The following is an 11888-nucleotide window of genomic DNA, read 5'->3' as shown; positions in this document are numbered from 1 at the left end:
CCCCTCCCAGACTTGCGCTCAACTAAGAAATTTCTTCGGTACGATCATCTTCGGTTTCCTCCCTCGCGATCAATAGATACCTTGGAAGTTATTTCATCAATCCAACCTTCTTCTGTCTCTATCATTCTTAAATATTCCATTTTTCGCAACGGACTAGAATCAGCTTGCGTGTTGTACTTTCTCAGCAACCATGGGTTGCTGTTGCGGGAAGTCAAACTCGAGGAAAAAGTATGAAGCGAAGGGTGAGTCTGGCCGAGACATGGCACCAACGAATGGACAAGCGAATGATCACATTGACAAACAGCAACGAAATGCTTCCCCTGCGGACAATATGAGCTTCCATACGCCTTCGTCCATTATGTCAAGCCACTCAGTGATGCAACCAACTAAAGGAATAACGGTGTTTATTGCTCTGTATGATTACGATGCACGAACCAACGAAGACTTGAGCTTCAAGAAGGGCGAACGGCTTCAAGTTGTCGACAACACGGATAGCGACTGGTGGTTGGCCAAATCTCTAGCAACTCACAAGGACGGTTATATTCCGAGCAATTATGTAGCGCCTGAGCTAAGCGTGAATGCCCAAGAGTAAGTAAAAGAGCTGAAGTTTTAAGCTCAAATTATTACTTTTTAATACAGAAAGCGCTAGATCATCTGTCACTTTGCCAGATCACCGGACGTAGAGTTTAGTGAATCTTTATGGCGTTCTCAGCATTAGCTAGTCTTCCAGTAGACGAATTAGTTGATATTTCGGGAAAGTGATGGTCTGTTTATTGTTTTGAAAATCTCTCTGAAAGAGGTGGTTTGTTTATAATATATCGTCGCTTTGTGAGGTTAGTTGTTGTAAACCCTTTCAATGAATAATGAATTTCTTACGGTTCCTTCCTGCGCGGATTCTCGTGTGTGCGAAAATTGTTTCGTTTTCTGCACGCACATTTTTGAATTTGGCAGCTTTCCAGATGTTTGTCTGAATATATCATCAATTTTTGGAATTTTCGGTCTTGTTTTAGCGTTTCTACAACACAATCCCACTTCCGGGATGTAAACTGTCGCCAGTTCGTTTTTCCCTATTTTCTTGCTTGTTTTGTTATGATAATGAAACTGGTTTGTTTTTAAAGTCTATGGACTTAATCAGACTCTGAGCTCATGGGGAAGTTAAAATAAATGAGGGGCTTACAATGTGTATAGTTGAATGTTTGTGAGGTAGTGCAAGTTTAATTCAAAGCCATAGCAATAATTAGCAACAGATAAACCTGACCTAATTCAGCTTTCTTATCTGCATCTTCTTCATTACATGTGCATGTTTTAAAAATTATCTACTCACTAAGAATTGAACTATTAAGTTTGGCTCTATGAATGATCAGTGTAAGTAGTGTTCCAGTTGGTGAGTTAATTTTAGATGCTTAAAAGGAAATGAAGACACTGAAGTAGAACATTTGGCACATGATTAGCAGGTGACTTCTAGATATATGTGCAAACATAAAACAAATTATTTTGACTAATTATATTGCCATAACCTTTTCTACTCAATAATTATATGCAGAAGTATAGTGACTTTTGGATGAATTCTGGATTGTGGAAGGTCTTGGGACTTTGAGCCTTAATTAGGTCACTGTGCTTTGTTCTTATGGAAAAACTCTGCTCTCACAGTGCCTCTCTTCACTCAGTAGTTCTACTGGATATGAGCACACTCTCAAGGAAATTTGATAATTTGCAAGGGGATAATCTGTACTGAACTTGCATCTCATTCATGAAGTGGGATAGGATGCTTTTCATTTCATGCCACATTAACATGTAATGGGCTGTAAAGTTTATAAAGCTTAATCTTCTATTTTCTTAGTGAGAGTGTATGTTTGTTGTTGTTATGTTTCCTCTATTTTTTTCAACATTCTTGTTTTTCTGTAGCTGGTTCTTTGGTAAGATCAAGCGTGCTGATGCAGAGAAGAAGCTACTTTCTCCAGGAAGTCCTTCTGGTTCATTTCTTATCCGTGACTCAGAAACCATGCCTGGTAACTATTCCTTATCTATTCGAGATGGAGAGAGCGTCAGACACTATCGTATACGTAAGCTTGACAATGGGGGCTACTATATTACCACAAGAGCACCTTTCACAACTCTCGGTGAGCTAGTTGAGCACTACAGTGAGGATGCAGATGGTCTGTGTTGCAAGCTGACTCTTGCATGCAAAGCAGAGAAGCCCACCACTTCTGGCCTTTCGTATAACACCAAAGATGCTTGGGAGATTTCCCGTGAATCCTTGAGATTGAACAGAAGGTTGGGAGCAGGACAGTTTGGTGAAGTGTGGGCAGGAGTTTGGAATGGAACAACCCCAGTTGCTGTGAAAACACTCAAGACTGGTACAATGTCACCACAAGCATTCTTAACAGAAGCAGCAATAATGAAGAAATTAAGGCATGCAAATCTTATACAGGTATGTTAATATAGAAAAGGAATCTGTGATGGTATAGAAATGTAATTTTACAGTACTTCTTTTTTTCAGGACTGTATTTCCCCATTGTACTGGGTTTTTTTTACATTTTATTTACAATGCTATGAGTAATTTACTGTGAAGTAACTCTCATTTAGCATTTTACCCAGTAGGCATTATCTCCTCACTATACTTAAACATGCTCTTACAGAGTCTTACAGTATACTTAATATATTTCTGTTATTTATGTTCACAGCTTTATGCAGTTTGCACAAATGAGGAGCCGATCTACATTGTAACAGAATTAATGAAACATGGCAGCTTGTTAGAGTATTTGAAGGGAGATGGTCAGTATTTGAAATTGGAAGATTTGATTGACATGGGTGCACAAGTTGCTGCTGGAATGGCTTACTTGGAAAGAATGAACTACATTCACCGAGATTTAGCTGCGAGAAACATCTTGGTTGGTGAAGGAAATGTCTGTAAAGTTGCAGATTTTGGTCTTGCAAGATTGATTGAAGATGACGAGTATAATCCTCATCAAGGGGCAAAGTTTCCAATAAAGTGGACAGCACCTGAAGCAGCACTGTACAACAAATTTACCATCAAGTCAGATGTATGGTCATTTGGAATTTTGCTGACCGAGTTGGTGACAAAAGGACGTGTACCATACCCAGGCATGACAAATGCTGAAGTGCTGGCCCAAGTAGAGCGTGGATATCGCATGCCTCAACCCAGGGATACTCCTGATGCTCTCTATGGAATTATGCTGGAATGTTGGAAGGCAAATGAATATGACAGACCAACATTTGAATATCTTCAATCGCTGTTAGAGGACTACTTTGTTTCAACAGAGCCTAATTATAAAAAACTGGACCCTTAATCTCCTGGTAAGTATTAAAACTACTGTATAATTTAACCAACCTACCAACACATCTCTCCACTCTAGAATGTTAAAACATGGGTGAAAGAAACCTGTCAGGGAAATGTGAAAAATGCTGTGAGGTGGATTACAATTTTTGAAGGGTTAGCATATCATCCAGGCAAATAAGTAATTCTCATTGAAACTTCAAGCTATTAGATGGGTCACTGGATTGAACTTGATCCATCATCAAATGATACCTGTTTAATTTCTTTTTCATTCTTGCAGAAGTAAACAAGACCAGTCGTTTGTATAGAATGAAAGCAAATAAAGAAGTACCAACAGAACACTATTTTTACATATTGGTAGTTATTATCCTTTTTAGCAAAGTATATGCATTTTTTTAATACCAAGGTTCTCATTGCAGTCACAGGATGGGATGAAAAACTATTTTAGAATAGAAAAATTAAATTTTGCAATTACTGTTTGCAGCCTCAGTGACTTCAAACTAACCATTTATTAACTTAATAGGGTTTATTTTTTAGAACTGTAGCAACTTGTGATTCAATTATGATACATGGCACACATATTTTCTATTTATTTCATAAACGGAGGGACTTGCATATCTTATCTGTACACGTGTGTAGAGATTTTGTTAGCATTGCGTACTGGTATTGTTTGGATGCAGCAAAAGAAAACAGAAAAATTGTTTCATGTAGTGCATTTTTTAACAATTACTCAGTGCTCACAATTTAGTATCTTCAAGAAAGCAATGAATAATCAGGGATAGAAGAACAAAACTTCATTTGTGAGGGCTGAAAAAAACTTACACCATATGCATATTTTGCCCAAGGAAATTTGTTTTCATTGTGTAATAGATTGGGGAAGGGGAGCTTCAACTATACCACACCTCCCTTGCCTCAATCTGGCCATGCTATCTTTTAGAATCACATTTTCTCTTGGTAGGAAAGACTTAGTTCAGGTCTAAATATCAACTCAACCTTCTCCTTTGGTATTTCTGAAACCAATTTTGCCAAATCTGTCAATGAGCTGGCAGAAAAGAAACTGCAACAGGAGAGTGGTGGTATTTTATCATATCATGTTAAACAGGGTTAGTTTTTATCATTTTAATTTGTCATCATTGTTCAAGCTTTTAAACTTGTGACCTGGCATGTGTGAACTGCTTAGTTACCTTGGTTTTTAACTTTATGAGTCTAGAGTTTCAAACAAGTTTTCTTTCTTTCACTTGCTAATTTTTTATTTTCATTTTAAGATTATGCATCGAACAGTTGTTTTCTCTATAGAACACTGATATAAAATGGATAACATATTTTCCTCCACAATGCAGTATGAATCACTGTAATTTCATTTTGCTATGTGAAAATTTTGTATTAAAATTAATATTTCTTTAACACATTTTCAAAGCAGGTTCTTAAGATGAACATTTTAAAACTAATAATTCTCTCGAAGGCCAACTTGTCAATGAGTCATTTTCGTGTGTGGATCAGTTTTTATGCTTGCATTAATTAGCTTAAGTGGTTTTCTAGAAGTTAAGTTATTTATCAGAAGTTATCCCTTTACAACAAATTTTCTGTCTACATTATCTGTTGAATATTGCTGTGCAAGGTTTGTTTTATTCAAAGTTTTTCCATTTTGTGTCTATCAACAGCTTATGTTGAATGTAATCAGTTACAATTTGTATTGCACATGAGTGATTCTGTTTATCAGAACTTGCAACCATATTTTCTATAAGTCATCCAAAACTCTTCTAGTAATCAAACCTGATTACATTTTGAATTTCCAGTGGAGTCATATGGGTGAGACTTTTTGGGGAGGATTCAGATGCCTGAAGGTTTTGAAACACGTTATGAAAAATTTGAAAGCTTTCTCATAAGATTTTTATACAAACGTTTCTTTATTAGTGTCCCTTCTAGAATTGGAGTGTTGGGGAAAAGGAGAATCTTTAGCAAAGCCTTGTCTTTTCTCCAATTGTTTCAACTTATTTCTCTTTGATTGTTTAGCCAATTGTGTCGGTCATAGTGGGGAGAGTGCAGTATGTGTGAGTCGAAGGTCTGTAGGTGTGAACCAGGGTGAGACCAATGTTTGGCAACCTCTGGTGTGAGTATCATGCTGAAGGAATGAGAGCTGGCAGGCAAATATTCATTGAAAAATTGAATTGTATATCTGCTGAGGGGTATGGTAAATAAATCCTGAAACAAAATGTTGAAAGGTGCTATGTCACAATGTTTTGCTTCCTTTTTTTCTGTCATCAAAATGGAGAAACCTTAGATTAAAACATAAGAAGATAGAAAAAATGAAGGAATATTAATAAATCAAGTGGGAATGACTTTGAATTGCAATGTGGAATATTGCAGAGGATTGTGACGAACAAAAATTTTGAAAGATGAAGGATATATGCTGTGAAATGTAAAGCGACCTAGTCCCTTGAACAGAAATGTTGAGGTTCTTGTTTGATTTCTTTTTTATTTTTAACATTCAGTGAATTAAAAGTTTTTTTTAATATTCACTTGTATACAGTGTAAATAATATGATAAGATTTACTTTGAATTTTTGGTACAAAAATTAAACTGTCATCTGGACTTTTTTTGGTTTTCTTTAGGTTTCTTTAGGGAAAATAATGTCTTTGGTTTGATGTTTCTGAATCAGTGTCTTATGATATTTTGTGAATGACTAACTTTGATGTTTGAGAAGCTGGATCAATGAAGTATTGAATTTTTAAATAACATCAAAAGAAGTGTGAGATTTATATACTGTACTTATCACTGCATATTTTGTCATGTAAGTCTGGATTATTTTGCACATAACCTAGGAATTTTTAAAATGTGAGCAGCTATGGTGTAAAAAGTGTAAACAACTAAAATAGTTTTTTGTCATGATAGATAGCTATTGCCCTTAAGAGTTTTCCAGCATTTCTTAAGTTATCTCTACAACATTATACTGTTTAAGTGAAGGAGGTTGATGTTAAAGTCACATGTTGGTCATATTCCAGATGTGTAAAAACTAAACTTTGTTGTATGATACAGATCTATTTCAAACTGATAATAATTCTTCATGAACCTTAAAGAGTTTGAACATGATAAGATCTCAAAACATCTCGGTAACATGTTAGTGGGCCATTGTGATTACTGAAAGGTTTCTTTTTATGTCACTATAACAGTCAGAAAGTGATCATTAACATCCACAAAACCATTTCTTAAAATGCAAGTAGTATTTCTAAGCACTGGGTCTATTGTGTGGTGCCAAACTTAACTTTTCTGAAATATAAAACTTTGGGATTAAATGCTGTTGTGGAGAGGTTTCCTGTTTAACAAGAGCAGAGATTAAAAGATAACTGACAGTTTTTAGCAGAAGGTGCCCACTTTGTGTCTGTTGTAAAGAGGTATTAATCTTATAAGGCATGAAAATATTGAGATAAAATAAATATTGATTCAGACAATGTTACTGTGTTACCTATTTGTTAAAAGAGGTTTTTGATATTTTTGTAAATTAATTACTTTTATAGTGTGACAAGAACCTAGAGTTTTATTGTATCATTACTATATTCAAAGAAATACATCTTACAGTGAAATCCCTTCTCTTGTAATTATTATAAGACACCTTTTTAGTGAATAAAATTTTGTAAAATGTAAGTGTGCCTGATCAGTCTTATGACATTTCTACCTGAAGGGTTGTGATATAACATAGTTGGTAGTGTAGGGTCAACCCTCTCATGTAGCCTCAGCAATCAGAATACAAGTTGATTAAATTATGAATGATAGTTAAGAGTGACATCTTGTTTTCCCTCAGCCATCAAAGGTTAATAATGCGCAATGGGAACAATGCAAAGAGAGACAACTTACATTTCATTTTGTATGGTCATGGTGTTGTGATGATTTTCTCAAAGCCTGAATGGATTATCATTCAATGTTATTACTTCAACATCAAACAACACAAAAAATTTATACCAGTGCTTAAATTAACACCATTTATTAAATCAGTTTTACAAGCTTTTGATTGGCCATGTGTTGTTTCTGTCTAGGAAATGAACCTTCAAATTTGAAAAACCGTGATAGATATTGGAATGTTTTTGGTTTATTGGGCAACCAATTATGTGAAACAACTCACGGTTCACTTGTTAGGGTTTTCCCTGGGAACATACCAGGTGTATGAAGCGACGCTCTAAGTGTATTTTGGGATATACATTAATAAACAAAGGAAATGGCCGCCGCAATGGACGGAGAAAGCTTGATGGAAGTCCTCAATTACAAGGACTCATTCCACGCTTGCCATGTTCTGGAGATGCTAAAGAAATTGTATATAAAAAGGGAACTCTGTGACGTAGTTTTGATCGTCGATGAACAAGAAATCAGAGCTCACCGTGTGATTTTAGCCGCGAATAGTGCGTACTTTTATTCAATGTTTACCACGGACATGTGTGAGAGCGTTCAAGAGAGGATTTCCCTCAAAGGAATAGACTACGAAGCCCTAGATCTTATTGTCAACTTTTGCTACACATCGACCATAACAATCACGGAGAAAAACGTGCAAAATCTTCTATCGGTGTCGAATTTACTGCAGTTCAGTACAATCATCGAATCGTGTTGTGGATTTTTGAAGAATCAATTACATCCCACTAATTGTCTTGGGATCGGAGATTTTGCGGACCATCACGGCTTTTATAAACTCAAAAATGCCGCTCAGTCCTACGCAGAAAAACATTTCCTCGAGGTCATCAAGTCTGAGGAATTTCTCAACGCCACCAGCGAGCAGATATCAACCATGTCGAAGAGTGATTTCCTTGATGTAGCAAGTGAAAAAGAAGTATTCGATGCTGTTATACAATGGATTCGTTACGATGAACCCAGACGGAAGCAACACCTACCACAATTTCTTAAAGACATTAGACTCCCGTTACTACCACCGAAAATATTAGGTAAGAATATCATACAAAGATATATCAGCTAAATTACGAGATAATTTAATATACACATTTAACCCAAAATGCAAATAATATTTCCGTATGAAATATTTTCTTTTTTATATTGAAAAATTGTTAATATTTTATTATTTTCGTTTTTATTATATTTTTACTTCAGTCAGGATGTTCCAGATTTATTTCAAGTCATGTTGTTTATTTGCTTAAGGAAAGAAAAATTCTCGTGATATTCTCGTGTTAGAAATTCTCGTTTTCGAATGTCCTGCTGATATGGAAGTTCGATTTCACAAGTCACGCAAGTAGGTTATCGTTTCACTTTCATCGAAAAAAAAAACTGTTTAATTTCTGTAGCTGTTCTAAATTCCTTTTGAGACTTTTAAACGTGTCCACCTTAAAAATCTATTTCCGTGATTTTTTATAATGAGAGTCAATTTTGATATCAAGGAAATGAAATTAAAACTGAACAGAACGAAACGAGGAAATTACTGAAATGAAACTTTTCAGTTTTATATCACCAAAATTGCTTTTAGCGGATGGAATCGACATTTTTTAATATTTTGACTACTTTGAGTCTGCAGTATGGCTTAAACGAAAAATGTTATTATTCTTTGTGATAGATGTTTATTACCGATTCTGCTTAAATTTTTCATTGAAAATGTTTACTGCATTTCCTTTTTACTCCTTTTGTAAATTTGAAATCATGTTTATTCTTCTTTTGTAGTCTTATGTTACTAAATAAACCAAAGCTAAATGTTATTATAATAATTATGATTATAATAATGGTAATTAATTTTTATGCAATCAAGTATTAATATTATTATTATGATTACACGTGATGCAACACTATCCTCTTCCTTCCATTAAAGGCAATTTTTTATTTTCAGTTGACTGTATTGAAAGTGAGAAACTGGTGGAATGCAATGACTCCTGTATAAGGTTAATCAGTGAGGCAAAAAACTATCACCTGCTTCCTGAGAGGCGTGACCAGATTTCATTTGTGACAGAGGCAAGGCGCAAGGCTGGGAGCACAATGATATACATTGTTGGGGGAGAAATACACAATAGAGTATTCAACAGTGTTAGACGGTTTAACTTTGAGACTAACACATGGGATGAGGTTGCACCCATGAACAAGCATAGGGATGGAGTAGGTGTCGCTGTATACAGTGGACATATTTATGCTGCAGGAGGTTAGCAAGTTAGCTTTTTGTAGACATGAAAGTTCTGGTTTCAGCTGCAGTTGCAGTACACATGCAAATAAACTACCCAGTTGGCATCTTATCAGACATGTGGATGACCATGAACTCTAAGGATTTAACATGACCCCATTGTTATAGATTTGCACTACAATCTTTATTTCAACACCACAATCTTTAGTTTTAGACCCACTATTTTCAAACTTTATAAAGTTAAAGCAACTTTTAGAAATAAATAATGTACAATATTAACAAGTAGAAATTAGAAAGTTGTATTAGTACTATGTTAACTTAATTCAAAACTCCTTGATAATCTTACATTTGGCTGTTAAACTTATTAATTTGATAGTTATTATAAATAAGATGTCTTGAATAATTTCATTTCTTGTTTAGGATGTGATGGTGATGTTGCTCTCAGCTCTGTAGAATGTTACCATCCTGCAACAGATAAATGGACATATGTTCAGCCTATGGCATGTGGAAGACACGCCTTTGGTTTGGTAGAATTAGATGGTTGGTTGTATGCATCTGGAGGAAGTGACTTTTCCCGTTCTGAATACAACAGTTTGGAAAGATATGACCCAGTCAGGTTGATGTTAATTTGATCGTTTTTGAAAAGAAATTCTTAGTCACCAATTAGATTACTATGATATATCCATTGCACAGTGTTAAATACAGTTTTTATACAGATATCATAGCCTGGAAAAAGAGGAAAAATAAATAAATGAGCGCTATCCCTAATAAAATGTGTGGTTAAGCAGCAAGGTTTTGAAGCCTAACTTCTTGGACACCCTTTGTGAATTTTTCATAGATTCATCAGTATCAACCCAATATTTTCAATAATTAGCAGAGACTAAATTTGACGAGCTTACCCCCCCCCCCCCACCTTTAAACTTCCTACAAGTGAAAATCTGTCTTGTTTCTTTCTCCAGAGATGTTTGGACTCACATGAAGCCCATGAGCACAATGAGAGAGGGTGTTGCCATGGTAACTCTAGATGGCGCTATCTATGCAATTGGAGGTGATAATGGTGTGTCAATCTTAAACACAGTTGAGAGGTATGATCCACGCCTGGATCGCTGGAGTGCTTGTGTTGCTATGAGCTATCGACGGAGGTATTTTGGTGCTGCAGTATTAAAGAACAAAATATTTGTGGTTGGTGGTAGTGATTATGACGAGGATCACAATTCTGTTGAATGTTTTGATCCACGGATGAACAGATGGTTATCTTTACCCCCCATGCTGACGCGACGAGAGAGTCCAGGAGTGGTGGCAGTTGATGACAGACTATATGCCATAGGTGGTGCTTGCTTAAATGTTGAAACAGAAAAGATTGATTGCTATGATCCCTTGAGTAACAAGTGGGAGGAATTTTCCTCATTACCTCTTGCCATAGAAGGGATGGGTGTGGCTGTTATATAAAGCAATCAGAGCATCAAGCATCAATATGCCTGAAGTGAACCTTTGTCATTTTATTTAGCAGCAAGTACTGGTAGTTTTACCTTTTGACCCTCATGAGCTAGGTAGTAATTCTCCTCTCTGGCTGCACTGAATAGAAATTCCAGGAAAAGATCATATGGCTGGTGAGTCAGGCCATTAGATATGTCAGTTCCATGTAAATTAATAAGAGACATGTAGGGAAGTCTGTTTTTTGGGAATTTTGCATGAAGAATAAACTTGTGTTGATTCTCTGATATTTTTAAGTTTAAAATTGTTTAGGTAATCTTGTTTGGCAATCACTGTATTAAAGTTGTAGGAGAAAGTTATATGCTTATCATTTCTGGGGGTTCAAGATTTAATGAAAAAAAAAAAGATACTTGTGGTATAAAAATTATGCAAAATTTACCCAGGATATGGGTTTCTCCTTTGCTAGATTGAGTCTTAATAGTATTTAAACAGAAATATTAAACAGCTTTGCCTAGAATTATGCATGTAAAATGAAGAAAGAAAACTTGCCACATCTTAATAACTTTATCACATGAATTTGGTCCATTAACCTGGTTATGCACAGATAGTATAAGGTTTTAATGGCCTTATTAACAGTAATTAATTCACTGTGTAAATATTGTTACAAGAGAAAATCAATTTAAAAACTAGCACAAAATCAACATTTTTTATGTGAAAATTAGGTGTTTCATTTGTTATTTACATAACATTTTGTCAGTTACTAAATTATAAGAGTGTGAAAAAAAAGATTAAGAAATATGATTATATATATATATGTACATACGATAATTATTTAACTCTAGTCATTCAGAAAAGAAGAGGAACATCATCAAACCGTAAAAGAAACAGAGCAGAATACTACTTCACATTTCAATAAAATTTTTTATCATAGTTAGAGCAATAACAAAAATGTTTTAGATGCCAAGAATTTATAAGTTATTTGTATAGTTTGACTAGTATAAAATAGCATGTTAATGTGTATGTCCCAAATATATTTTAATAACTTATTATAGTGGCGAA

At 35.1% G+C, this 11888-nt stretch overlaps 2 protein-coding genes across 2 annotated transcripts; both read left to right on the top strand.

Moving 5' to 3' along the window:
• The first annotated feature begins 33 nt into the window (after positions 1 to 33).
• LOC131790772 (tyrosine-protein kinase STK) lies at positions 34 to 6940 on the top strand. Its single transcript, XM_059108046.2, has 4 exons — positions 34 to 588; positions 1906 to 2431; positions 2685 to 3318; positions 3579 to 6940. The coding sequence occupies exons 1-3, from the start codon at positions 191 to 193 to the stop codon at positions 3309 to 3311; spliced, it is 1551 nt and encodes a 516-aa protein (XP_058964029.1). The 5' UTR covers positions 34 to 190; the 3' UTR covers positions 3312 to 3318; positions 3579 to 6940.
• Positions 6941 to 7396: 456 nt separating this feature from the next.
• On the top strand, positions 7397 to 10855 carry LOC131790768 (kelch-like protein diablo). Its single transcript, XM_059108039.2, has 4 exons — positions 7397 to 8223; positions 9111 to 9416; positions 9816 to 10011; positions 10355 to 10855. The coding sequence occupies exons 1-4, from the start codon at positions 7509 to 7511 to the stop codon at positions 10842 to 10844; spliced, it is 1707 nt and encodes a 568-aa protein (XP_058964022.1). The 5' UTR covers positions 7397 to 7508; the 3' UTR covers positions 10845 to 10855.
• Positions 10856 to 11888: the final 1033 nt, after the last annotated feature.

This window comes from Pocillopora verrucosa, chromosome 2, assembly GCF_036669915.1.
Source record: "Pocillopora verrucosa isolate sample1 chromosome 2, ASM3666991v2, whole genome shotgun sequence".
In the NCBI taxonomy this organism is placed as follows: Eukaryota; Metazoa; Cnidaria; class Anthozoa; order Scleractinia; family Pocilloporidae; genus Pocillopora; species Pocillopora verrucosa.
This window is presented reverse-complemented; position numbering and strand designations above follow the sequence as displayed.

What these genes read in the sequence shown, in the direction of transcription:
- LOC131790768 (XM_059108039.2), top strand. Translation starts at nt 7,509, where the DNA reads ATGGCCGCCGCAATGGACGGAGAAAGCTTGATGGAAGTCCTCAATTAC. An exon ending in ACATATTTATGCTGCAGGAG is followed by an intron (nt 9,417 to 9,815) that starts GTTAGCAAGTTA and finishes TTTCTTGTTTAG; the next exon opens with GATGTGATGGTGATGTTGCT. An exon ending in GAAAGATATGACCCAGTCAG is followed by an intron (nt 10,012 to 10,354) that starts GTTGATGTTAAT and finishes TTCTTTCTCCAG; the next exon opens with AGATGTTTGGACTCACATGA.
- LOC131790772 (XM_059108046.2), top strand. Translation starts at nt 191, where the DNA reads ATGGGTTGCTGTTGCGGGAAGTCAAACTCGAGGAAAAAGTATGAAGCG. An exon ending in CTAAGCGTGAATGCCCAAGA is followed by an intron (nt 589 to 1,905) that starts GTAAGTAAAAGA and finishes GTTTTTCTGTAG; the next exon opens with CTGGTTCTTTGGTAAGATCA. An exon ending in GGCATGCAAATCTTATACAG is followed by an intron (nt 2,432 to 2,684) that starts GTATGTTAATAT and finishes TTATGTTCACAG; the next exon opens with CTTTATGCAGTTTGCACAAA.